Below are 24,308 nucleotides of genomic sequence, written 5' to 3'. Positions count from 1 at the left end.
CTACCAAAGGAAGATTGGCAGCTGCAATTCTCCGTAGAACTTGATCCCATGAGCATTTACGTATAGCGTGTTTCCAGTTGCCTCACAGGACCCGCACGCTAGCTGTATCGTTGGTGGCAAACTCACTCTTTAGGAGACTATCGAGTCACGAGAAACGACATCCGGTCTTTCTGAACATCATTTTCGGGCTCGTAAGCTATGGTGACTGCAAATGGCCGACATTCCATGGGGGTTTATCGAACTGATTTAAGTCAGAGCACTATGTCCAGGTGGCCCGTGTAGGCATTCAAGGTAGTACACCAAGTACGCACCGCAGCGAAGGTGGAATTGTACATCGAACGATGAACTCGAATTCATTCCTCAAATTGCATTCGACTGGACTGTATACAGTCACAACCGCAACCGACCCAACCAACCATGATGACAGCAGCACAAATCTTCATCTGTGCTTTTTCAGCACTCACACTCACCAAAATTCGTCACCGCTCGCTCGATGCACACTACCAGCGCTATTTCTCCATCGACGTCGTGTACTCCATCATGACGAAGGGGGAGTTCGCCGCTAAAATCATGAACTCGTTCGCAAAGGGTAACACCACAATTCGCGGCGTCCCAAGCGATGAAAACAAGGCTAAACCGGTGACTGCCATGTCGGCGACGTCGGCGACACGTAAACCGCATCACGTCTCCTCGACGGGGTCTCCTCAGAAGCATTCGGTCGCACGAAGGACCACCGCCCTCGCCCATGCATCCAACGAGGCAGCAACCGCCGGCACGGTCGACTGGACCAAGTCGGCGTGCATGTCGCCCATCCAGAACCAGGGCCAGTGCGGAGACTGCTGGGCTTTCGCATCAGCCGCAGCCATCGAGTCGGCGCAGTGCATTGCCGGCGGCCGAAGGTCGTTGCACAAGTACTCGGAGCAGCAGCTCGTGAGCTGCAACAAGCAGAACCGCGGCTGCAACGGCGGCGCGCCGCAGTACGCCTTCGATTACATCCTCAAGAATGGCGTCTGCAGTGAGGCCGCGTTCCCGTACGCGTCGGGGCAGGGCCGCATCCCGTCGTGCGGCAGGTGCACCAGGACCCAGCCGGGCATCAAGGGCTACACCGTGCTGAATGTGGGGGACGAGGCCGGTCTCATCAAGGCCATCAACCAGCGACCGACGGTCGTGACGGTGGCCGCCGGCAATGTAGCGTGGAAGCAGTACACAGGTGGCGTGCTGTCGGGCTGCGACACCAGCGCGCTGGACCACGTCGTGGTGGCGGTGGGCTACGACGCCACGAGTCTCAAGATCCGCAACTCATGGGGCGCTAACTGGGGCGAGCGCGGTCACATCCGCCTCAAGCGCCGGTCGTCGGGCTCGGGCACCTGCAGCGTCCTGCTCCAAATGGTGCCGCTCGAGGTCTAGATCGGTAGCGTAGTGCAGTGCAGTAGGTATTGATCAGAGGTCGGAAAAAAATAGTGCAATACAATAAATAATCAGTTTTTTTCAATATAAACTTTTATTACTGGACTACACTGACCTCAATACAATATCAAATTGACCCAATTATTGGCAATAAATTTGTAAAAAGTGCCCCCACTGGCAAATACCGAAAGTCTAGCCAATAAACCTCCAGTCTATAGGCCAGGGTCACTATCACCACTGGCGCAGCACTGTGTGCGCCCTGGCTGCCGGGCTATAGGCTGCTACACATTGCTTCTTCGAGTGTGATCCCGTGCAGGTGTTGTGGCAGAACCATGGGCTCCAGATTTTCGATGCTTCCTGGGGTGAAAGCTGCTGATCTTCCCGTCCGACCGCGATCTCTATGACAAATGGCGCCATCTTCGTGAGATCCTTCTATGGCGCATCCACACAGCCATGCGTATCCGGAACGATATCTAGTTCCACGGTGAGCGTGCATTCCCCGTTTGAGCTGCTCGTTTCAGCTACACTACCAGCACCTCTATCGCCGATCAACCGAGTTTGATCTTGGTTCCCTGAACCTGTTGATGACGACGTTCAACTCCCAGCTAGCACCAATAGATTGAGCCTCCTCTCTTGAAAATTGCGATCTCAACTGCTGTATCCCTCTGTAAAGTGCTATTAGTTGTACCATTTCTGTACCAATACAATATAAATTGCGGCAATTTTTATTATTGCTTAGCTTGAAATTGCAGTTTTTATTAGTGGCAGACGGTGGACCCAATTCAATATCATACTGTATTGGCGGACCTCTGGTATTGATAGTCTAGTGCGGATGGGTGGCGCTCAGCCAAAACGAATGCAAAGTCTCCCTTGACACACACCAACAGTACGTCTAGTTGCAGTTGAAGCGAGTGCGCGTCACGATGGTCCGACCATAGCCTGGATTCTGTCGACTAGCGGGTGGGTGCACTTCTGACTCGAAAGAGTTCAGCTTCATGCCATTGTCGTCGTCGCTCCTGCTGCCTTCTCTCGTGGTGTTGCCATCGCACGCCCCAAAGGAGGCTTACGACGATGGGATAGTCGCGGGGAGAGCCCATTTGCGCCTTTGTGCTCGTATGCAACAGCACATATGGAGACACTCTTGCCTTCATACGGTGTCTGTGTCTGTGTGATCTGGGGGCTTCAACCTTTGCCCCTGCGCTCTGGTCGCTCTCTCTTTTCGGTGCTGTTTCACCCATGACATCGTCCTGGCCACATGGTAGAAGGCGGTACCCGTCCCGTCAATGATTTTAGACTTGCGCCGAGTATGGCATACATTTTTGAGACAAAAACTGACGCGGAACAACACCGCACTCCATTCCCACTTTCTCTAACCTGTTGCCATGCTGTCTCTAACCGGCGGCGCGTCCTCGCGGCGGCTCACGCGCCAATGCACCTGCGCGGCCGAGACCGAGTCCGACTCGGACGACGAGAGCGACGCCGGGCGCGAGAGCCTGAGCCTCGCGGACGCAGGCCGCACCGCGTCGGCGCCTCCCTCGTTTAGAGGAGCCACTAATGAGGAGGACGACCAAGTTGCATCTGGGGACGACGAAAATGGAAATGGGTCACCAGGGTCCTCTAATGGGGCGAGTCTGGACCCATTTTTCCCGCAGACAACCTGGGCCAAGTCGCTGTCGCTGCTGGAGCTCACCAAGGCCGTGCACGACCCGCTCAAGGCCTCGCAGGCGCTCCACAACGCCGAGGCGCTGCGCCAAGCCCCGGCGCTCGACAACGTCTTCTGCAGCTGCTACGACGTGGACACAGTGCTAACCACGGTACAACGGAGAGAAAGGGGCCACTTCTCGCCCGTGCAAAAGCTCCTGTTGGAGCCCGAGTCCATCAAGCAGGTCTTTGCCTACGCCACGTCGTTCAGCGACGAGCACCATGATTTAAGTGAAAATGGGGTCGACGAGGAGGCAACAGGCCCAAATTCACGTAACCACCACCCGGACAAATACCGCCAATGCTACGTGGCCACGGAGATTATCCTCAGATTTTACATAAAAGCCATGGCCTGGTACGGAGAACCGAAGCAAGACCCAGTGGAGGAAAATGCGGATAAACCGGAAAATGGAGAAAATCCAACGGAAAACGGACAACCTGACGAAATCCAGGACCGAAAATCCGCATCAGCACCGGGTGTGAGTCTGGAGGGGCTGGCAGTGTCGTCCTCTACAGCACCGACCAACATGCTGACGATGATGGACTTTAGGAGCAACGCATCGACTCGGAAAATGGCGAGAATCCAGCGGTTACGTGCCAGTATGAGGTTCGAAAGCTCTGGGAGCAGCATTTCCGAATTCAGTGTCAATGGCGACGAGGACGAGGAGCTGCTCGAGGATCCAGTTACGCGTGGATATTTGCTGCGACTGGAAGACTTGACGGCGAACGAGTGGAAGCGGATTTTCGGCGGATTGTTCCGGTTTTTGTGGCCGAAGGTGAAACATGGAGAAAATAATGTACAGGATGACGAGGTGGAGGTGGACAGCGTCTTGGTTGCCAACATGTGTCGCATCACTAAGAATTTTGTCACGTTTCCAGCGGTCCACAGGCTAATTTGCGACGAAAATGAAGATTCCGAGGGAGAGTGGCTGCTGTCGCGCCTTGCGGCTCATGCGTACAATCCGGACATTGCATCGTTGCTGCACGGATTGATTCACCTTTCTATCCGTCGAGGGTTTGAATATTTTCCGATCGTGCGCTGCCTGGTTGAGCGGATTGTGGAGCAAGTGCCGACTCGACTAGCGAGGTCCATGTCTGCCGTTTCATCTACGTCGACCGTGTCGTCCACATCGTCTGCGTCACCGCGGTCGTCGCTCGGTGGATCTCCTCCCTCTGTATCACCGTCTTCATTTTTCTCGTCCAAGACGGCGCCATTGTCTCCCTCGTTGTTTACCACGAACACAACGTCAACTGTGCATGCGAGGATAAGTGGGTGTGCTGAGATCTTGACGAAAATCCTGAAAGATGAATTCCCCAACACTTTCCGCTATTATATACAAACGAAAATCCAGTTGGCTTCGTTCGAGAGCGTCGAGACTTTTGAACGCGAGCTCTTTCCCCCAAGGATGGCACCTAGCGATCCTGCAATGCACTATAAACTCAAGTGTGCGGTGCTGGCTGCTTTGGTTGAAAACTCGACTATTCTTGCGCGATTGGCAGAGCTAGGGATGGCCGAGCTTCGCTTTTTGGATGCCCATTACGTCAACGATGTCTGTATCCCGCGCGTTCTCGTGATCGACACTTTACGGCATGCTATTGAGTTCTGTTTGCATGATTCTGAACAGCTGGAGGTGTTTGTGGCGCCGATCCACCTCGTTTTAGACACAATATGCGCATCGATCAATTACCACCAGCACCTGTCTACGATATCAGAGTTCGCTGCACGCGATTGCTTCAGCGACAGCGACTCCGATGATGATGACACCGAAGATGGCGAGGACTTTGGATTCGGTTGCTGGAAAAGACAGTCCGAGCAAGCCTGTGAAGCGGCCTGCTGCAGTACCCGGGCGAACTGCGCTCTATATGGGAATCACTCCTCCTGCACTCAGCTACTCTCCTCGATCCGGAAAGGCAGTCGTGAATCATCGACCGCTAGCATCAACCTTGCTGGTTATGCACGTGGTGGAGTTGCTGGATGCTGTCATTCGGATGTCAAACGATCGCATTGATAGCCGATTGTCCCGGTTGGACCTTGCTACATCTCTGATGGATATTTTCGAGAAGTTTCCCAAAGCCAGTATTTTGCACTGCCGGTTAGTGAAGCTCTACCTGAATCTACTGAATCGTCCGACGACAAACGGGCGCGTGAACAACCCGCTGCTACGCAGCGTCTTCCGCTCGCCCGATTCTATCCTGGAGTTTATTTTGCAGAAATTGCACGCAAACAGCTTGGGCCACATTTACGACGCTCACCTGGCGATTATTGGCGTAAAAATCGCAAAGATTTGCAGCTCACCTACGCTCCAGCAGGAGTTGATTCGCCAGTTTTGCAATAATGTGAAGGGCTGGAATGATTTTGCTTCTTCATTAGTCGCTACACACTATCAGCAGATGGATGCGCTGGATGACTCACTACTCGGCTTGCAAGTTGTCACAGGCGGAGGGCGCAACGGAACCCCGAGAAAGCGCAACACTAGTGAAGATGAAGTCGATGCCGATTTCCCGCTAGCGCGACCGTCTTCATCAGCAAGTGAATATCTCTCACGCGAGCTAGAGCCTTTTAGACGGCTGCCGATGGAGAAGGAGGGCTTCGGGTCTGCGCACAACTTGGCAAGAGGAAATGAGGCTGTGCATCCAAGTGACATGTTCCAGAGCCGGTCACAAAGCAAGTTCCCGGAGTCTATCATCGACATCCTGCAGTCGGATGAGTCGACACCATTCGATGTCGAGGAAGACGAATTCTTTGTTAGTGGGTGCGCGTATCAGAAGCGTTCGAAGTGGGCCAAGGTGCATCTGAAATTCGAGAAGGCTACTTGCCAGCTCACTTTGCAGGACGCTACAGCTGCGTTGTGTGAATCCCCGAGCAATGGTGCAGCCAAAGCGACTTCTCCGTCTAAAGCCTCGATGCTGAAGCAGTTTTTGCTGGCACAAACGCAAACGTGGACCTCTCGACCCAAGAAGCTGGTTGTATGCAATGCGCGGAAATGGATCGCGTTCGGACGGAGTCTGAAAAAGCCGAACCGCGGTGCATTCGGCTTCCAGGTCGACGTATTCGACGGTCACCGCGAAGAGGATGAAACGCTGACGTTCGTCACGCGCTCAGAAGCAATAAGGATGCGGTGGTTCGAGGCGATGCAGTGTGCTGTCACCAGGACGCGCACGGCACGAAACAGCTTCAGCGATATCGATGAAGCGGGTAACACAGAGCTGGTCGAGTGCGTTGCAAAGAACCGAGACGGGGTGTACCTGGTTGTCCCGGACGTCAATTTGCTTGGACCTATGACCTCTGCCAGCTTCTTCATCAAGTCTGAGGTGCCTGAAGAGATGCCTTTTTGGGGAGCGTACCATGGGGACCAAGGGATCATCAAATACGTCTCATTATTTAAGCAGTGCCTGGATGTGGTCTCCGTCGAAGAGAAAAGCATTCAAGCCATCGGCTATTCCGTGATCGTGGAGTTCGATGCTACCTTCCGCCGGTCAGAAAGCATCGATGATTTCGATGGCACGAAGTCGCCTACAGTCAAGTGTGCTTGCACCGACACTTACCTGATCAGTGGAAATCAGATCATCGGTTTGACGCGCACGATCGCAGATTCTGAGAAGCTACTACAGCTCCTCTGTGATGATGAATAGACTTGTTATTGACTATTGGAACAACTCTATCTCATGTTCGTTATTTGTAGTTTCGAGTGAGCCACGCGATGATTTCCTGGCGATCAAGTTGGCCGTCGCCGCTGGTGTCGAGCTCGCGGAAGACCTCCTTTATCTGTTTGGCAGAAAAGGCCATGCCCAGATCGCCGCACAAGCGTGCGAACTCATCTTGGTCGATTTCTCCCGTCCCGTCGCGGTCGATGTCCTGGAAGAAGAGCTCGAAGCGCTCCTCGTCCGTCTTGTCGGTGCCGTAACGTTCGCGGAGCTCTTGGTAGATGCGAGTAAGGAAGCTCGGTGGCTCCCAAGATGACTCCCCCGTCACGCTGTTCCAGTAGTACTGTGATTCGCACAAGTGAACAAGTTTCGCAGTGGGCGGTAAGTCTTCCCGGATCAAAGGAGAGATGGTCGAAGACACTTTACCGTGTTGCCGTTGCCGTCGTCGTAGGGTGACCACGCGTCTTGACCGTTGTTACCAGCGATGTCACCACCATCACCAGAATTCTCGGCTGAAGACTCGACTGAAGACTTGATTGCAGTGTCTGACCCAAGGAACTTGGGCTTTTCCCAAGTCGCTTCTCCAGTTCGAGCGTTGACGTAGTACGTGTACCCTGTGGCCGGATCGATCTTCATTTCCACAAGCGAATGCAAGAAGTTGCGGAATTTGGTGCGTTCGATGCGAGCTCGGTAAATGCGCTGCAGCTTCGTGGCAGCAGCGGCGCGTTCGGGTCCCGTGGCGTTGCTGGCAGTGCACTTGATTTGGCGGCGTGCCATTGGGTCAGCGCTTTCGTGGAGCTTTTTAAGCGACGAGTGCACCATGTACATCTCAGCCTCGGTCATGTCGGCCATCCAGTGAATTAGATTGCTCGTATGGCTGTCACCTGTGCAGAATCGCACCGTGGATATCGCCGACCCGACAGCTCTACCCATTTCAGGCTTCAACTGCGTGATTTGGAACGAGTGCGCGATGTTGTACGGCATGGCGTGATCAATTTTCGTGCCGTCCACATAGCAGAACTTGAGATGAGGCATGGAGTAAATCTCGCGTGGTAACGTGCCGCGCAAGTTTGGGTTGTTGCGCATCTTCAGCGTCGTGAGGAAGCGGAGCTGGACAATCTCGGCAGGGAATGATCCAGTGAGTGAATTCCCAGACAAGTCGATAGCCACAACGTGATTGCGCTCCCATTTGACTCCGAACACGGAGGTGAAGTATGCCTGCATTGTAGTTGTCTTCGGGATGGGCATCTCTCCGTTCTCCAGAGCTGCTTCAACCGCCAAGATTTTGTCCCATCCGGGTTGTCGAGTCCACGTTGTAGCACATCGCTCTCCATCATTGTGCGGACGACCTCCGGTCGCGCGAAAAAGCTTTGCCAACGCCAGAAGCTCGAGGTGACTACGCGACAAGTGGTGAACTGCATTGCTTTGCTTCTGATGATCGCGATGCTTGTCTTCATCGAGCAAAGAGGGCATCCTATTCGACAAGCGACAAGTAATCTATGTTGCTTGGAGATTGGTGATGTCGATGGAAGATGGATAAGAACACCTTTTACCCGCAAAAATAGACAATGAATCTCGATTATCAATTGGAAATCGCGCTATCCTCGAAATTTTCTCGGATTGATGTATGTTGATCGATTGATATGGTCATAGTCATTGCAACGCGAGACAAAAGGAATTTCCTTCTCCATTTTCCAATCATCTGCACAACGTTCAAGAACGTTTCGGGCTCTACTCATGTCGGATTATGATTCAGGCGATGGTCAAGAGTCGCTGGTCAACCAAGACCCCTTTGAACGAAGACTTCGGCGACAAGTAATGACCATTCAGCGGCAAAGGAGGCCTCAATGAAGTTCCAGTTCCAGCAGGAGCTGCGTGTGTCAAGATCAGCAACCTTTTGGGAAGATTGAACAAGAACTCTAGAGATTTCACTTTTGGGGGGCACGCCAACCTATTGCCCGCAATTTCAGACATATTTGTAGATGGGGTGGGACCAGTTCCAGTGCCTTTGTCGGAGGAGAGTGCCCAACGACTCATTGAGAAGTCCGAGAAGTCTCCGTTCGGCTACAAATGGACGAGAACGTTCGGAAGAGCTGGGAGTTGCAACCTGACCAGGTGCAGTTCAGGAATCCAATGTGGAAGGCAGGAATTGAGAAGATGGCGGTGACTATTGCTGATCGACTGGGGTACCACAATATTCCGCTGCAGTGCTTCTTGTACAAGTTGCTGGTGCATGGAGAAGGGGCCACATTTTGAAGCACCAAGATACCGCCGAGAAGAAGGATGGTATGATCGCAAAGCTGATTGTGCAACCGCCCACCTTACACGAAGGAGGCGATCTGGTAGTCTTTCGGGACGGAGAGATGAAATACCGTCATGATTTTGGGAAAGCTGACGGAACTGCAACGTACCTGCCACGCTACGCTGTCCATTACGCTGATGCAGAACATGCAGTGGAAAAGATAACGAAGGGGTTCCGTCTCGCGTTAGTGTACTCAGTGTGTTTGCCGGCAAAGAGACGGCACTTGGAACGAATCCCAAATCGGCCGATGAACAGAGAATTAGCCGACGCCATTGATACTATGGCTCCAGGAGACAACACGTTCGCACTGCTGCTGACTCACGAGTATAGTGACAGGAGTATTGCGCGTTTCGGTTCAAGCGCATTGAAAGGTGTTGATCGTGAGAGGCTCCTGGCTTTGCAGGAGGCAAATAACTCCGTTTCTGCGGAGAAGAAGTTGCAATTCCACATCGCCAAGGTGCATCACCATGTCAATTTCTGTAATTACGGGAGTATCGGCGGCTGCGGGGGTGTCGAACGCCATGAAGAGAAAGTCGCTTGGTACACTCTAGGTGGAAAAAGCCTTGGCCTCGGGGACGAGGTGAAGGTGAAGTTCAACTTTCTCAACCCAGCTATGGAAACCCATTCTCAGAGCCATATGGAAGTAGTGAGATTAGCGGGCACCTTGGCAACGAAGGATCGGAGAAGGACAGCGTGTACGCCCGATTTACGCTTATTGCATGGCCCGCGGTGGACAACGTGGAATTTACGATGAAGTTTGCCAAAGTTACCGCATTTGTAGCACTGCGAGCTCAAGGCCCAGTTGATGCTGAACACTTTTGAAGTTGATGGATCTCGCGATTACGAAACTAGCGGCTAGAAACACATTGCGGATTGAAAGGAGTCAGCGAGAGCGTTGGTGTGGTTCGTATGAGTTCCCCCCTCTCGTTTCGATTGCCACCTGCCAAGTGCTGTGTCAACTGTTGCAGGAAGCTTGCGACGCGACGCTGGTGAACGTATTCTTCAGCTACCTTTTCAGTCGTCTGGCGGAAAAACACGCCGTTGTCGTGGGCATTGCCAAACTTGTGAGCGCGTTTCCATGGGCTGTGGTTGGTAAGGCGCTTTTAGAAGCCCTGGTAGTTGACGAAGGCGGGGTTCAGGGCAGAAAGCACCTGTTGACTAAGTCATGGCAACGACGCTGGCGGTGGCACAAGTTTTATCGCGCGGAAAGACTCAAGACGCTTTATTGTCATTGGCGGTCGACGAGGCAGATTATCTTAAGGATAACGCTTTGATTTCATCCAAGTCACTTGGAAGAACTGTGGAACCTGGCCCTCATTCATGGCTACGACCGTATCATCCAGGCCCTGCCATGAAAGTTCAAACGAGTGAATCCACGGCAATTAGCTCCTGTGACCAAGTTTTTTGTACGCTATCTCGGAGATAACCACTTCCCACAAGAAAGAAAAACACTGCTCGTTGCGATTATGTCATGCCGTCGTGAGTGGCTGAAGGAACAGGTTCGCGTGCTGGAGAAGCCGTTTTCGTACGCGAAGACACGGGCGTGGTACGACAAGAACCAAGACAACCTGCCCCATTTAAAGAACGAGCTAAGCGAGCTGATGGATGCTACAGAGGTAACACTGGTTGAGATTATATCGAAAAAGTGAGCTCGTCCGATATAACGAGCAATACAAACAAATCTGAAGCTTATCGGTGGTAAATGCCTGCTTCTAGAAATGACTTTTGCTCGTTTTTTATTCAGTCAATTCGTGAAATGTTTCCAAACGATCGGGTGGGGAGTTGGTCGTCACTTCCCATTTGGTTGTATCGGCAGAAACTAATGGGGTTCCACGATGCCACTGATTTTATTATGAATGAAGCTCAAACTTTTACGAGAACGTGCTACACCGCGACAGATGAAGTTGGGTCCGTGTTAGCTTTCGTCTCCGATGACAACTACATGTATAAAACATAACATGGTTTCGTGATTGTGAGCGCGCGCTGTGCAATCAAGCGCATGCTATCTCTCTTACCTTCGCTTGCAAGCGCTTCTGACGCCGCTCCAACGCGCGTTGAAGACGTTGGGCGTGGTCGCCACTCAGAGCATCTTGCTGGTTGTTTACCCGGAAGGCATCAACAGCAAGCTGCTGAAGGCCCATTGCATTACTAGTATTACTAGTATTTGCGGTGGATTCGTCCATGAATGCGGCTTCTTTGTCATCCCGGTACGAGCACAGCACCACGATTGGATTATTCCCTCCTGGCAGAAAATAACCACGTCGTCATTTCAGTTAGCCATAACATGTAAGATACTTCTGAGAAAAAATATTACCATAAGAGCAGAGTGCAGCCATATGCGCTGTAGGAGACCAGCTCACGTCCAACACGGGGCAGTCGTGAAAGAAGTGGGTTCCCCATACACCGCGTTGCAGTTGCTGGCCGTGGAGGCTAGTGAAAAGTCGAGGAACACCATCTTCTGAGCCACTGATAACGAGCTTGCCATCGGGACTAAAAGTGCTCTTCACGAGCAAGGATTCGCAGGCAACGCCAGCGTAGCTCTTGTTCAGCAATAGGTATGATCGCAGTTCGTACTGGAAAATAGCGTTTGGCTGCGTATGAACCAGCAAATGTGCCTTCCGCGGATGAAGTTCGAGCGATGTGATACTAGATTGGCCTGTTTGAATTGTCTTGATGCGTTCAAAACCTGCTAGCGTTGGTGCATCTGGCGTACGTTTCCACACCGTGATATCACCTTTGGCATCACCACAGAAGATTCGTCCGGTCTTGGCCTCCACACAAATCGAATGCACTGCGACAGAGCTCACCTCAAGCATCCCGAGCTCAGGTTGACCATTTGGCACGGACGACTCCTTCCGGAAGCGCATGCATCCGTCAGACGCTCCTGTGATAATGATGTCGCCGCCGCTACCCGGAAGAAACCTTGCACAATACACAAAGCAAGGGAAATGGTGCCACTGGAATAACACCGGCATTATGTGAACGCGACGAGAGCCACTAGCCCTTGGAGACGCTGAAGGACTGGAGGTATTGGCAAGCTCCCACAAACGAACAGTACCATCCGACGACGCTGAGAGCAGTCGAAGCTTCCCGCTAGAATGGGCATTCCACTCCATTGAATAGATAACGCCTCTGTGACCTCGGCCAACTGCATGAAGCTCTGCAGACATCACGTTATATATCCGTACCACAAAATCACCCAGCTCGGGGCTCACGCTTGCAGCCAGATACCGTCCACACGGACTGAAGCTTACAGCGGAACATCCTTTCTTCCCAGTAGGAAGGGAGCAAAGTACCCGTTGAGGAATTAAGCACGGTTCAGAGGTGTTCCTCTTGCAAGGTGCTAGTAAGTCGAATTGATCGCTTGAGGCTGCATCTGGAGGAGGCACAGCCTTGCTTCCAGAACCTTCAGTCTGGATGACCCTAACGGGTACAGTGTCTGCCTGTGCCAGTTCTTGGTTATCATCACCTCCGTCTTCTGGGTTGACACGAACGCTGTTTGGTTCTTGATCGTTGGCTTCGATGGTCCTGTTTTCAGCGGTGGCTCCATCAGCTTCTGGGATACTTTCCTGGGGTGGAGACTGGGCGGGGGCTACAGCTCGCAGTTCGACATGTAGAGTGGTTGGCGCAGGCACACGCGAGCGCTTCTGGTATTGTAGGAATATCGCAGGCATCGTAGGGTGATTTTTCCTCCAGCCCCACTGCAATTTGGCCTGGTAATTATCCATCCAGGTAAGGACTTGATACTCGAATAACCGGACACGCAATCCACAGACGTCAACAACCTCTTGTGTCTTCGCATCATTTTCCTCAGCCACATACGGAAGAACGAAGGAATTCATGGTTAGATTTCCCTTGCTTGTGATCGTGTGGAAGAATCCCCACGCGATACGGCGATAGTCGGTTGCAGGCGGTGCTTTATGATACTCGTCGTCCTCGTCGTGAGTGCTGACCGACTCGAATCGTGTTCCACGACGAAAGCGCGTCCCTTTGGTAGGAGGCTTGGTCTCGAGGATCTCAAACAGCAGCACCATTCGAGTGTTCAGGAAAGTGGGCATGTCAACTGTAATGCCGAGAGTTTGCTGCCATTCAAAAACGTCTGCAACGCGCAAAAGAAGGCGTCAGCTCCTTCCATTTACAACGAGATTTGCGCAAGAACTTACTGGTGCAGTCCGTGTTACTTAACCCCGCCGAAAACTTGGCCTCGCTTGTTATTTGTGGTGGACAAAGAGCTCGTCCGGTGCATCGGTCGACAATGTGAACGCGCACCTGGGGGTGGGAATAGGCTCCAAACGGAAGCTCGTCGGAGCGCTCGATGGTAATCTCAAGTTTGCGCTGCTTGGGTTGGGTTTTCAGTGCGTTCAAGCGCGACTTCGTCTGTTTACTGAGAAGCGGGAGGTGCACCTCGCTGATACTTCCATTGAGGGAGCCGATGAAACATGAAGACCGCTGGCAAGACAATGGACAAGACGCAGGTGGTGCGTCTTCGACAATAGAGGCTGTGGAATTCCGGGTGCGCCACGACATGATACTCGATCGACGGCCTGAGGGTATCGGGCTCTGCTGGTTCTGAGGTGCATTTCCACTTTCATTATTGTTACCTTTGTCAGCACGCTTGCTCATGCGACGGCTCGGTTTATCCTCCGTGTTGGTCGACTTTGGCATACCTGACTGCTGCGGAGCCTCCTCTGCGGGCTTTAACAACGGGGATTCTGCCTGTGGACTCAGCGGTTCTTCAGCCAGTTCCGCGCGAAGACTTGCTTTTCGATGCTGTCTCATCACCGATTTTCTCGGTCTTTCTTTCGCCTTTGGGCTCCGTTTCGCACCATCCGACTTGATTCCACCACCAGGGGTCTCAAGTTTTAAAGCTTTCTTCCCCATGCCCGGCCGGCCAATGTTGCCTTGCGGTGTCTTCGCCAAAAGCAAAGTCACGACCTCATCAGTAAAACCAACTCGAATGAAACGGTCTTCACATGAGACTGCCATGCACAAGGTTTCGAAGCGTCGGGGGTTGCGGCATGGGACTGTGAGAAGCCAGCAGCACTGCGATAGCGGGAGCAGCTCTCCGCTATCATTCAGCACCACCCAGCCTCACTCCGCTTTAGCTATGGACACAGCACAGAACATTCTAACGGATTGTCAGTTGGAACCCCATGTTTCATATCTAATTCCTTCCTGCTCTACCGATCTCATCGTGGACGCTAAATCTTGCGCGAAGGCCCAGCGATCGCAGCGTGGCACAAAGACGAATGAAAGCGCTGCGGGGAAGTCACCACGAAGTCCACCTGTGCAAGCGATATTGTGTCACAGCACAGCAATCAGCATCCACACAATGTGTTACAACGGAATCCGCACCCCAAGCTTACCATTTCGTGCACCATGGGTATCCGCTCATTGTCCAGCCCTTGAGAGACCAGATATTCCTTCGCCTCTATCGCGCGTTCAACGACTGTTTCCCTATACGCCAAGCTGGAACAAAAACAAAATCGTCAGTAAACTAACCAAGATCCAACGAAAATCATCTCAACTACGTACTCAAGTGCTGGTGCAAAGCCTGTCTTCTTGCACGCCGGCGCTCCAAAAATGTAGCGGTACACCCGCAGCAGCAGCTTAATGTTGCTCCGCGACACTCCGGCGCGACGTAACCCCACCAAATTCAGCCCTGCCAGCTTCGCGCGGTTACCCACAACCAGCCCATACGGGAGCACGTCGCCATCCACGGCACTCTGTCCGCCCACCATGGCGAGTCGACCCACGCTCACGTGCTGCTTGAGTCCGACCTGTCCTCCGATGATGGCCCCGTCTCCAATGGAGACATGGCCGGCGATACACACGTTGTTCGAGACCACCACTCGTGTGCCCAATTGTGCATCGTGGGCCACGTGAGCGCCACAGAGCAGCCAGCAGTCGTCCCCTACGAACGTGGGCGCGTCCGAGTACGACGTGCTGCCGTGCACCGTCACGTGCTCCCGGATGACACAGTTGCTGCCCACTTCGAGCGTCAGGACCTGCGACTGCTTCTGCTGGAACATCCTGTGCTTCTTGTCCTGCGGCTCGCCTCCCAAGCTGGCGAACGGGTGGACAACGGTGCCACTGCCGACGCGAGTCTTGCCGTCGACTACTACATGACTCTGCAGTCTCACATCCGCCTCCAGCACCACGTCTGCATCGTTAAAATAAAATAATAATAATAATACAGTTAGTAAGTAAAAATATTATAATAAGATCCTAATATATATATATATATATATATATATATATATACGGACCTGGTCCGATGACGGAGTACGGCCCCACCAGGACGTTGGGCCCCAGCTCCGCATTCGGGTGGACCACAGCCGTCGCGTGGACGTCGGGGCGTCTCTCGAGTCCTGCGGACGGCTGGTAGTCCTGCAGGCGGCGCGAGAACTCGCGAAGGCGGCCTGCAGGCCGAGCGTCCTGCCGCGTGGCGTGCGCCACCAGCTCCTCCAGCGCCTCGGCCGACGCGGACGACTGGAAGCATATTTACATATATATAATAATAATTAGGACGAGGAGGCTAGTCGACGCTAGGATGTGGAGACAAGTGCAGGGTCTGTTAGGATACGCAGGACGCACCAGAGCTCGGGCTGCGAGCGCAGCAGGCGGAAGCCGCCACCGATTGAGTCGAGCGCCGCCCAGCATTATTGCGCCAAGTGACGGCTAAAATAATGCATTTTTTTTAGCAGACATTTGTGTAGGATCAATATTGAACGTTATTTTAGTCCATTGCAGAATTTGTGCAGGGACCAATAAGATTGATACATGGATACACTAGGTTGAAGTTGTGCTGAGTATTGTAGTGAAGCAAGGCGGTGTGGTAAATAGAGTCCTTCGCAGCCCCGGAACTGGTGGGCAATGTAGCAGAGTCTTTCGGTCTCGATGCCGTCGTAGTCCTCGCGGTCCCATTCGCTGCCGATGACGTAGTGCGCGGGGAAAAGGACCCCCTATCGATGCACTTCCGCGCTCACGTAGAGCATGGTGCCGCCCACAGAATCCAGCGGCTCGAAGTCCTCGAGGTGATCACCCAGTTTCTGTGTTCTTTGCGATGAGGGGTCCCCGGATGAAGAGCTCGTCGCCGTGGTGGGCGGGGCGGACCTTGCGCCGCCCAACCCACGCGTTCAGGTTGTCCACGCGAAGACACATGTGCCACTGCTGCCGGCGAGCACCAACGTGGCTGCCGACAAGCTGCTGAGCCTGCTGCAAGTGCTGCTGGTGCACCCGGCGCTGCACTACGTGGGGCTCGTGCGCCTGACGCAGCTAACGCCTGCTTCGTAACAAGCGCCAGGGGATCGCGGGGATAGTGGTTAAGACTGTGCATGCTGTGAAGGTGTGCGCGCAGGAAAAGCCGGCGCCGCGGAGAAGGCCGCCGTGGAGGAGATTGGAGAACGCCGGCGTCGAGGAGATCGGCGTTGTAGCGACCGCTGTGTACAGGAGCCCGCCGTCTAGGAGGACACCGACGTCATAGAGGTGCACGTGCCAGCGCGTGTCGTTGAGAATATGATCATGTAGGAGCGCGCTTTGAGTAGACGGCGGTTGGAGAGCAGGAGGCGTGATGGATATCAGCATCGAGAAGGGTCCCGATGTTGTACACCGTTGCAAAGCTGGCGCCATGGAGAAACAGATAAAGGAGACGATGAAAATAAAAAGATGAAGCCCGTTTAGTAGGGCGTGGACATGCTGACAGTGCTGCAGTAGATATCTGGATAGATTATGCATTACATCGTGCGGTTAGCCTCACCTGATCGCCGGCAGCGGTTGCAAACACTTCGCTGTGCTTTTGGTGCTTCTGTTGCTTCTGTTGGCGTCTGGTATGCAGTACCGTGATTGAGCTGTTACAGCTCTGATTGCCAGAAAAGCTTTTGTCATTTGGGGCAGAATTTGGAAACGTTTCTGGGGTAGTGCCAGGATTTGTCGTTTCCCCGTCGTTGCTCACTGTGTACTGGTATCCTCAGTCCAGCAGTGCTCGGTGGACAATGTGTGAAACATATGGACATTTGCGCTCACTCAAGATAAGTTTATAATGTCGGCGAGTGAGGCCCGTCAATGCCAATTCAAATTCTGTTAAATGTCTTTATTTCAAAACTCTTCCGTGTGTTGGATGGATTCATTGACCATACCCCAGCACTTGAAGCCCAAGAAGTGCGCTGTGTAGCACAAACCCTCCGTTTCAATTCCGTCGTAGCCCTCTCGACCCCATTCACTCCCAATGACATAGTGCATCGGAAACACCACACCCTGTCGATGGACCTCAGCTCGGACGTACAGCATGGTTCCTCCAACCGAGTCCATCGGCGTGAACGGCTTGGATTTATCTTCTACTTCGTCTAGGAGCTTAACGTTCAGTGGACCAGGCATAAAAAATTCGCCGTCACCCAGGTCCGCCGGCCGCACCGCCCGCTGTCCTATCCATCCGTTCTGGTCGTAGTTAATCCACACTCCGTGGTACCTGGTGTAGCAAGTGGGCATCAAGATGTCTAAGCCAGAATGAACCATCTTGGGGAGCAAGTGACTCGGGATGATCTCAACATCGGCGTCCAGCCACAAAACGCCCTGGTGCCACGTCTCCAAACTTGACATTAGCACGTAGTTGCGATACCGAGCGATCATGCGCCGTCGGTCGGCTTGGCGAGGACCTTCGTGGCGGTTGTCGCGACTGAGCCCATTTTGCACGAAGTCGTTGCGAAACATCACCGACAACCGCGGATAGTGTTGGATGTTGTTCGCGAAGAGCGCCCTGACCTTTCCGAACTCATTCAAGGACGACGTGAGCATGGAAATGGAAATCTTCTCCTTCGGGTAGTTGAAGGACCCGACGAGGTTGAAGAAGTCGTTGACGGTGCGGTTGCCTCCCCACGATCCAGCGTCGTTGAAGACGCAGATGATGAGCACGGAGTTGCTTTCTCGGTTGCCGAGTTTGGAGAGCAAAGGCGTGTTCTCGATGCGATAGTGTCGTCCAGGCTCGATCTTGCCGTATTGCGGGAACGATTCTTCGTATTCGTCGAACTGCGCTTTGGTGGATTTGATGCGGAAGACCACGTTGGGGTTGAGCGGGTCTTGCGGAGGGGTGATCGGATGCAGGACGCTGGTCACCGGTGGCTCAGGTGTGTTGGGTGCAGGTTGTTTCATCGTGTTGGACTGGGGTTCTTCAGGTGCTTTGGTCTCGGATTCTTTGAGCACTTCTGTTAACATATTCGTGAGCATCCCTGCAACCGGTTCTTGAGTTGTGTTGGTGAGAGGCTGGCCTGGAGCTGAGTCAAACCGGAGGATGTCTACGGTGGGTTGGTTGCTGGTAGGCAGTTGCTGAAGAGTGTCGAGTTGAGCGGGTTGATTTGTGCTTGAGGTATGGCCACCGACCAAAGTCAGCTGGGAAGGCTCCTCTCGCAGTCTAGCGAAGGTCGCTGTGGCATCCTGCTCCTGAATCCAAAGGGTGAAGACCGTGAGTCCAACAAGCACCAGGACAACGCTACCTTTGCTGGCCTTCGTCCGCCCTAGAAGGTGACAGTGACTCGGGATGATCTCAACATCGGCGTCCAGCCACAAAACGCCCTGGTGCCACGTCTCCAAATTTGACAGAAGCACGTAGTTGCGATACCGAGCGATCATTCGGCGTCGGTCAGCTTGGCGAGAACCTTCATGGCGGTTGTTGCGAGTGAGCCCATTTTGCACGAAGTCGTTGCGGAACATCACCGACAGCCGCGGATAGTGCTGGATGTAGTTCGCGAAGAGCGCCCTGACCTTTCCGAAGTCGTCCAAGGACGATGTGAGCATGGCGATGGATATCTTCTCTTTCGGGTAGTTGAAGGACCCGACGAGGTTGAAGAAGTCGTTGACGGTGCGGTTGCCTCCCCACGATCCAGCGTCGTTGAAGACGCAGATGATGAGCACGGAGTTGCTTTCTCGGTTGCCGAGTGTGGAGAGTAAAGGCGTGTTCTCGATGCGATAGTGTTGTCCAGGCTCGGTCTTGCCGTGCTGCGGGAACGATTCTTCGTATTCGTCGAACTGCGCTTTGGTGGATTGGATGCGGAAAGCCATATCGGGGTTGAGCGGGTCTTGTGGAGGTGTGATCGGATGCAGGACGCTGGTCACCGGTGGCTCAGGTGTGTTAGGTGCAGGTTGCTTAATTGTGTTGGGCTGGGGCTGTTTCGGTGGTTCGGTCTCGGATTCTTTGAGCACTTCTGTAAACATATCCTCGAGCACCCCTGCAACCGGGTCTTGATTCGTGTTGACAGGGTCAGACCGGAGTGTGTCTACGGCGGGTTGGTTGCTGGTAGGCAGTGTCAAGTTGAGCGGGTTGGATTGTGCTCGAGGTATGGTCATCGACCACAGTTAGCTGGGAAGGCTCCTCTCGCAGTCTAGCGAAGGTCGTTGTGGCATCCTGCTCCTGGATCCAAAGGGCGAAGACCGTGAGTCCAACAAGCACCAGGACAACGCTAACTTTGCTGGCCTTCGTCCGCCCAAGAAGGCGGCATGACTGCCATTCCGGCGTCAGTGGTGACATGGTCACTTAGAGAACTGCAGTCTAGGAATGACAGCCACGCTGACTTCGGTCTGTTGGCCACGATTGACGCAGATGTAACGTTCTACACGTGTTCCGGTATAAAGTCGGCACAATCACCACGGATAACGCTCCATCAACGACTATGGTCGAAAGTATGTACAGTACCATAATCGACTCGATAGTTCGCAATACAGTACCAATGTGCCGGTACCAAACAAAACAAAGTGACTGGTTGTCGGTGGAATTTGCTGCTCACATGTACCACACTAGGTCGTCTGCGACTTGGCTGGGAACACCAGTGCTTTAAAGGGTTGCTGCTGGCACTCGTGTCGCCATGGTGGACGTGCAGTATTCTCTAATCGCCTTGCAATGTCGTAGGGAAATTATTGGTAGCCAGGAGCTTCTTATTGACCACGTTCGGTCTCTCCGTCACACGGACGTCGTACATGTACTCGGCACGAAGAGCTGGATAGCCGCCGGCACAATGACCGTCTGCATGGCCATGTGGACCGTACTAATGGCCACCTCGCTGCCGACCAGCGCCTTCTCCACGGCCTCGTGGTTGTAAAACACCTGCACTTGCGTGCCGACGGCCTCGATCTTCTTGAGCAGCTCGTCCGTGACGGGGCGAGCTTGGTATAGACCGATATGGCTGTTCGAAGCTGGCTGGTGACGTAAGCTATTCAGCAGCAGCACCAAGCTTCCTGTGGCGTTGCTGGGTCGACATCACGCAGGCTGATGTGGCGCAAAGGTTGCGCCAACTCGAGTTACGTGGTACTATTTGTTGCGTGTTACGATCCCAGGTTTCTTTACCCCTAATTACACTGTAATATCTGCAACTGTAATGTAAACTGCGATGAATCCTAACCGTCTATAATAATATTATAATAGACAACCCCATCTACGGTAAAAGGCGTTTTACTTAAAGCACCCTTCTGCGGGATTACTCAGTCTAATGTGCAGTCTGCATAGGTATTATACCTCAATGAGTGTCTGTACACAAGAGTCAGCACCTCGGGCGGCATATGGTATTTTTTGAGGCCCAGGACTGTACAATTTGTGATGTACAGTACCGTATGATACCGTATAATAACTCACAATCGCAAACACGCATCTGCGGATGCACGGATAGCAGCGTAAACATCGGTGACCTGAGCAGCTCAGGCTGAGCTCTCCAGAAAGCCGAGCGGAGCCTGCAGACGCGCGACACCTCTGCCTTACCAATCTTGAAGGAAAGACTTGTCTGCACCTGATGTTCAGTCACGTCGTGCGCACGCTGCGAACCTACCTCTCAGGTGGTGCGTACACTTCCGATTTGTCACGGTTGGACACAAGGGCGCGCCTCGAGTACAAGATCAACTTCGATGCATTCGTTTCATTCTCGACGGCGCGTGCACGCTGGAAAAGCAAACCGCAGAGGCATCCTCTTCTTGTTTGCTGGGATCGTTGTTTTTTGGTTTTGGATCCAGAGTCGCGGGCCACCAACAACCTCGCTGGTACGAGCGCGAGAGGAGTCTACGAGCCTGTCAGATCCCCATGGCGCTGATATCAATGAACAAAACCTGCTTTCAACGCCTCACCGACCACAAGGTACGGCGTCACAGCAACCCGCGCCAGGCATCCCTCAACCCGATACGACTCAAGACCCGTATGAGCCAGACGAAGCAGAGACTGAAGCACAGGAAGAACCCCAGTCCAACACGAAAAAACAGCCTGCACCTAACACACCTGAACAGCAACCCGTGGCAGGCATCCCTCAACCCAATACGCCTAAAGACTCGTATGAGCCAAAAGAAGCCGAGACTGAACCACCGAAACAGCCCCAGCCCAACACAATTAAGCAACCTGCACCTAACACACCTGAGCCACCGGTGACCAGCGTCCTGCATCCGATCACACCTCCACAAGACCCGCTCAACCCCGATGTGGCCTTCCGCATCCAATCCACCAAAGCGCAGTTCGACGAATACGAAGAATCGTTCCCGCAGCACGGCAAGACCGAGCCTGGACGACACTATCGCATCGAGAACACGCCTTTGCTCTCCAAACTCGGCAACCGAGAAAGCAATTCCGTGCTCATCATCTGCGTCTTCAACGACGCTGGATCGTGGGGAGGCAACCGCACCGTCAACGACTTCTTCAACCTCGTCGGGTCCTTCAACTACCCGAAGGAGAAGATATCCATCGCCATGCTCACGTCGTCCTTGGACGACTTCGGAAAGGTCAGGGCGCTCTTCGCGAACTACATCCAGCACTATCCGCGGCTGTCGGTGATGTTCCGCAACGACTTCGTGCAAAATGGGCTCACTCGCAACAACCGCCACGAAGGTTCTCGCCAAGCTGACCGACGGCGCATGATCGCTCGGTATCGCAACTACGTGCTTCTGTCAAATTTGGAGACGTGGCACCAGGGCGTTTTGTGGCTGGACGCCGATGTTGAGATCATCCCGAGTCACTTGCTCCCCAAGATGGTCCATTCCGGCTTAGACATCTTGATGCCCACGTGCTACAACAGGTACCACGGAGTGTGGATTAACTACGACCAGAACGGATGGATAGGACAGCGGAAGGTGCGGCCGGCGGACCTGGGTGACGGCGAATTTTTTATGCCTGGCCCACTTCGCGTCAAACTCCTGAACCAGGTTGAAGACAAATCCAAGCCGTTTACACCCATGGACTCGGTTGGTGGAACCATGCTGTACGTCCGAGCTGAGGTCCATCGACAGGGTGTGGTGTTTCCGATGCACTACGTCATTGGGAGTGAATGGGGTCGAGAGGGCTACGACGGAATTGAAACGGAGGGTTTGTGCTACACAGCGCACTTCTTGGGCTTCAAGTGCTGGGGTATGGTCAATGAATCCATCCAACACACGGAGGAGTTTTAAGTATTTGCTTGGAAGAAACAAGTTACAAGTAATATAACGACAATCACTTCTGCAAACTTAACTAAAAACCATAGGTACGGACAAAGCTGTGAATGAATCATAATAGTTAGAGGAAAAACGACAAGACTCAGTACGAAAACCACCCCACCCTACTGTGCATGCTGAATGACATCTTTTGGCATGCCCAGGCGGGAGGTGATAAAGTTCGAGAATTTGCTGTGAAAGGCGTCGCGGCCGTGAAAGAGGCTACTGTGAAGCATGAACTTGCGCTTAAAACAGCAGCAGGAGATCACCATCAAGATAGCGATAACGCCACCGTAGATAGCACTCCAGTGACCTGTGTCCTGCACCCACCATGCCCAGCCAACCTGCACAAAATACAGTCATCACGCTCTCAGCCACGTCAGCCGGCGATCCATTCAAGGAATATGAGGAATCATTCCCGCAACATGGCAAGAGCGAACCAGGAAGACACTACCGCGTCGAGAACACTTTCCTTTTATCTTACCCGGGGACTCGTAACAACGACACGGTGCTCGTCATTTGCGTTTTCAACGACGCCAAGTCCTGGGGGAAGAACCGCAACGTCACAAACTTCCTTGAACTCGTCAAGTCTTTTGACTATCCGAAGGAAAAAGTCTCTATTGCGCTGCTAACTTCATCCACCAGCGAGTTCGAGAAGGCCAAACGGCTCTTTGGTTTCTACATCCAACACTACCTGCAGCTATCGGTGATCTTCCGCAACGATTTCGCTCGGGAAGGCCTGACTCGCTCCAACCGTCATGACCGCGCTCTTCAAGGAGGCCGACGACGTATGCTCGCCCAATATCGGAACTATGCGCTGCTATCAACGATGGAGTCCTGGTATCAGCACGTGGTCTGGCTGGATGCAGACGTCACTGTCGTTCCGTCAGGTCTAGTGCAGAAGATGGTTCAGTCCGGCCGAGATATCGTGGAGCCTATATGTCTCCGGAAAATCAAAGACAAATGGCACAACTACGACGGCAACGCGTGGGTGGGTCAGCGAAAAGTGCGCTCGGCTGAGCACGATGGCAGCGACTTCGTTCCTGGTCCCTTGAATGCCAAGCATATGCATAATATGCCTGACAAGGACAAGGAGTTTGCCCCGCTGGATTCTGTGGGAGGAACCATGCTCTACGTACGCGCTGAAGTCCACCGGCGGGGTGTGGTATTCCCGGTACACTACGTCATTGGAAGCGAATGGGGTCGAGAAGGCTACGATGGTATTGAAACGGAAGGATTGTGCTACACGGCGCATTTTCTGGGCTACAAGTGCTGGGGCATGCCAAAGGATGTCATTCAGCATGCACAGTAGGGTGGGGTGGTTTTCGTACTGAGTCTTGTCGTTTTTCCTCTAACTATTATGATTCATTCACAGCTTCGTCCGTACCTATGGTTTTTAGTTATGTTTGCAGAAGTGATTGTCATTATATTACTTGTAACTTGTTTCTTCCAAGCAAATACTTAAAACTCCTCCGTGTGTTGGATGGATTCATTGACCATACCCCAGCACTTGAAGCCCAAGAAGTGCGCTGTGTAGCACAAACCCTCCGTTTCAATTCCGTCGTAGCCCTCTCGACCCCATTCACTCCCAATGACGTAGTGCATCGGAAAAACCACACCCTGTCGATGGACCTCAGCTCGGACGTACAGCATGGTTCCACCATCCGAGTCCATGGGTGTAAACGGCTTGGATTTGTCTTCAACCTGGTTCAGGAGTTTGACGCGAAGTGGGCCAGGCATAAAAAATTCGCCGTCACCCAGGTCCGCCGGCCGCACCTTCCGCTGTCCTATCCATCCGTTCTGGTCGTAGTTAATCCACACTCCG

General features: G+C 53.2%; 6 protein-coding genes across 6 annotated transcripts; 2 read left to right on the top strand and 4 right to left on the bottom strand.

Annotated features, from left to right (window-relative positions):
• Window positions 1-2,789: 2,789 nt before the first annotated feature.
• On the top strand, window positions 2,790-4,002 carry IUM83_03461 (uncharacterized protein; the record flags this gene model as incomplete). Its single annotated transcript, XM_067927464.1, has 2 exons — window positions 2,790-3,905; window positions 3,988-4,002. The coding sequence occupies 2 exons, from the start codon at window positions 2,790-2,792 to the stop codon at window positions 4,000-4,002; spliced, it is 1,131 nt and encodes a 376-aa protein (XP_067791764.1).
• A 1,680-nt stretch (window positions 4,003-5,682) lies between these two features.
• IUM83_03460 (Necrosis inducing protein NPP1 type) lies at window positions 5,683-6,741 on the top strand (the record flags this gene model as incomplete). The annotated part of the gene is made up of 1 exon (XM_067927463.1): window positions 5,683-6,741. One exon carries the CDS (start codon window positions 5,683-5,685, stop codon window positions 6,739-6,741), a length of 1,059 nt encoding a protein of 352 aa, XP_067791957.1.
• A 40-nt stretch (window positions 6,742-6,781) lies between these two features.
• Window positions 6,782-8,001, bottom strand: IUM83_03459 (uncharacterized protein; the record flags this gene model as incomplete). The annotated part of the gene is made up of 2 exons (XM_067927462.1): window positions 6,782-7,096; window positions 7,180-8,001. 2 exons carry the CDS (start codon window positions 7,999-8,001, stop codon window positions 6,782-6,784), a joined length of 1,137 nt encoding a protein of 378 aa, XP_067791929.1.
• A 2,938-nt stretch (window positions 8,002-10,939) lies between these two features.
• Window positions 10,940-13,720, bottom strand: IUM83_03458 (WD40 repeat-like protein; the record flags this gene model as incomplete). Its single annotated transcript, XM_067927461.1, has 5 exons — window positions 10,940-10,993; window positions 11,071-11,297; window positions 11,370-11,485; window positions 12,878-13,154; window positions 13,219-13,720. 5 exons carry the CDS (start codon window positions 13,718-13,720, stop codon window positions 10,940-10,942), a joined length of 1,176 nt encoding a protein of 391 aa, XP_067791939.1.
• A 536-nt stretch (window positions 13,721-14,256) lies between these two features.
• Window positions 14,257-15,718, bottom strand: IUM83_03457 (acyl-[acyl-carrier-protein]-UDP-N-acetylglucosamine O-acyltransferase; the record flags this gene model as incomplete). The annotated part of the gene is made up of 5 exons (XM_067927460.1): window positions 14,257-14,340; window positions 14,422-14,524; window positions 14,591-15,218; window positions 15,325-15,547; window positions 15,653-15,718. 5 exons carry the CDS (start codon window positions 15,716-15,718, stop codon window positions 14,257-14,259), a joined length of 1,104 nt encoding a protein of 367 aa, XP_067791942.1.
• A 4,285-nt stretch (window positions 15,719-20,003) lies between these two features.
• IUM83_03456 (uncharacterized protein) lies at window positions 20,004-20,273 on the bottom strand (the record flags this gene model as incomplete). Its single annotated transcript, XM_067927459.1, has 1 exon — window positions 20,004-20,273. The coding sequence occupies one exon, from the start codon at window positions 20,271-20,273 to the stop codon at window positions 20,004-20,006; it is 270 nt and encodes an 89-aa protein (XP_067791931.1).
• Window positions 20,274-24,308: the final 4,035 nt, after the last annotated feature.

This window comes from Phytophthora cinnamomi (genome assembly GCF_018691715.1).
Source record: "Phytophthora cinnamomi strain GKB4 chromosome Unknown Contig38, whole genome shotgun sequence".
NCBI lineage: Eukaryota > Oomycota > Peronosporomycetes > Peronosporales > Peronosporaceae > Phytophthora > Phytophthora cinnamomi.
Note: the sequence above shows the minus strand (reverse complement) of the source record. Positions and strands in the feature narration are given on the sequence as shown.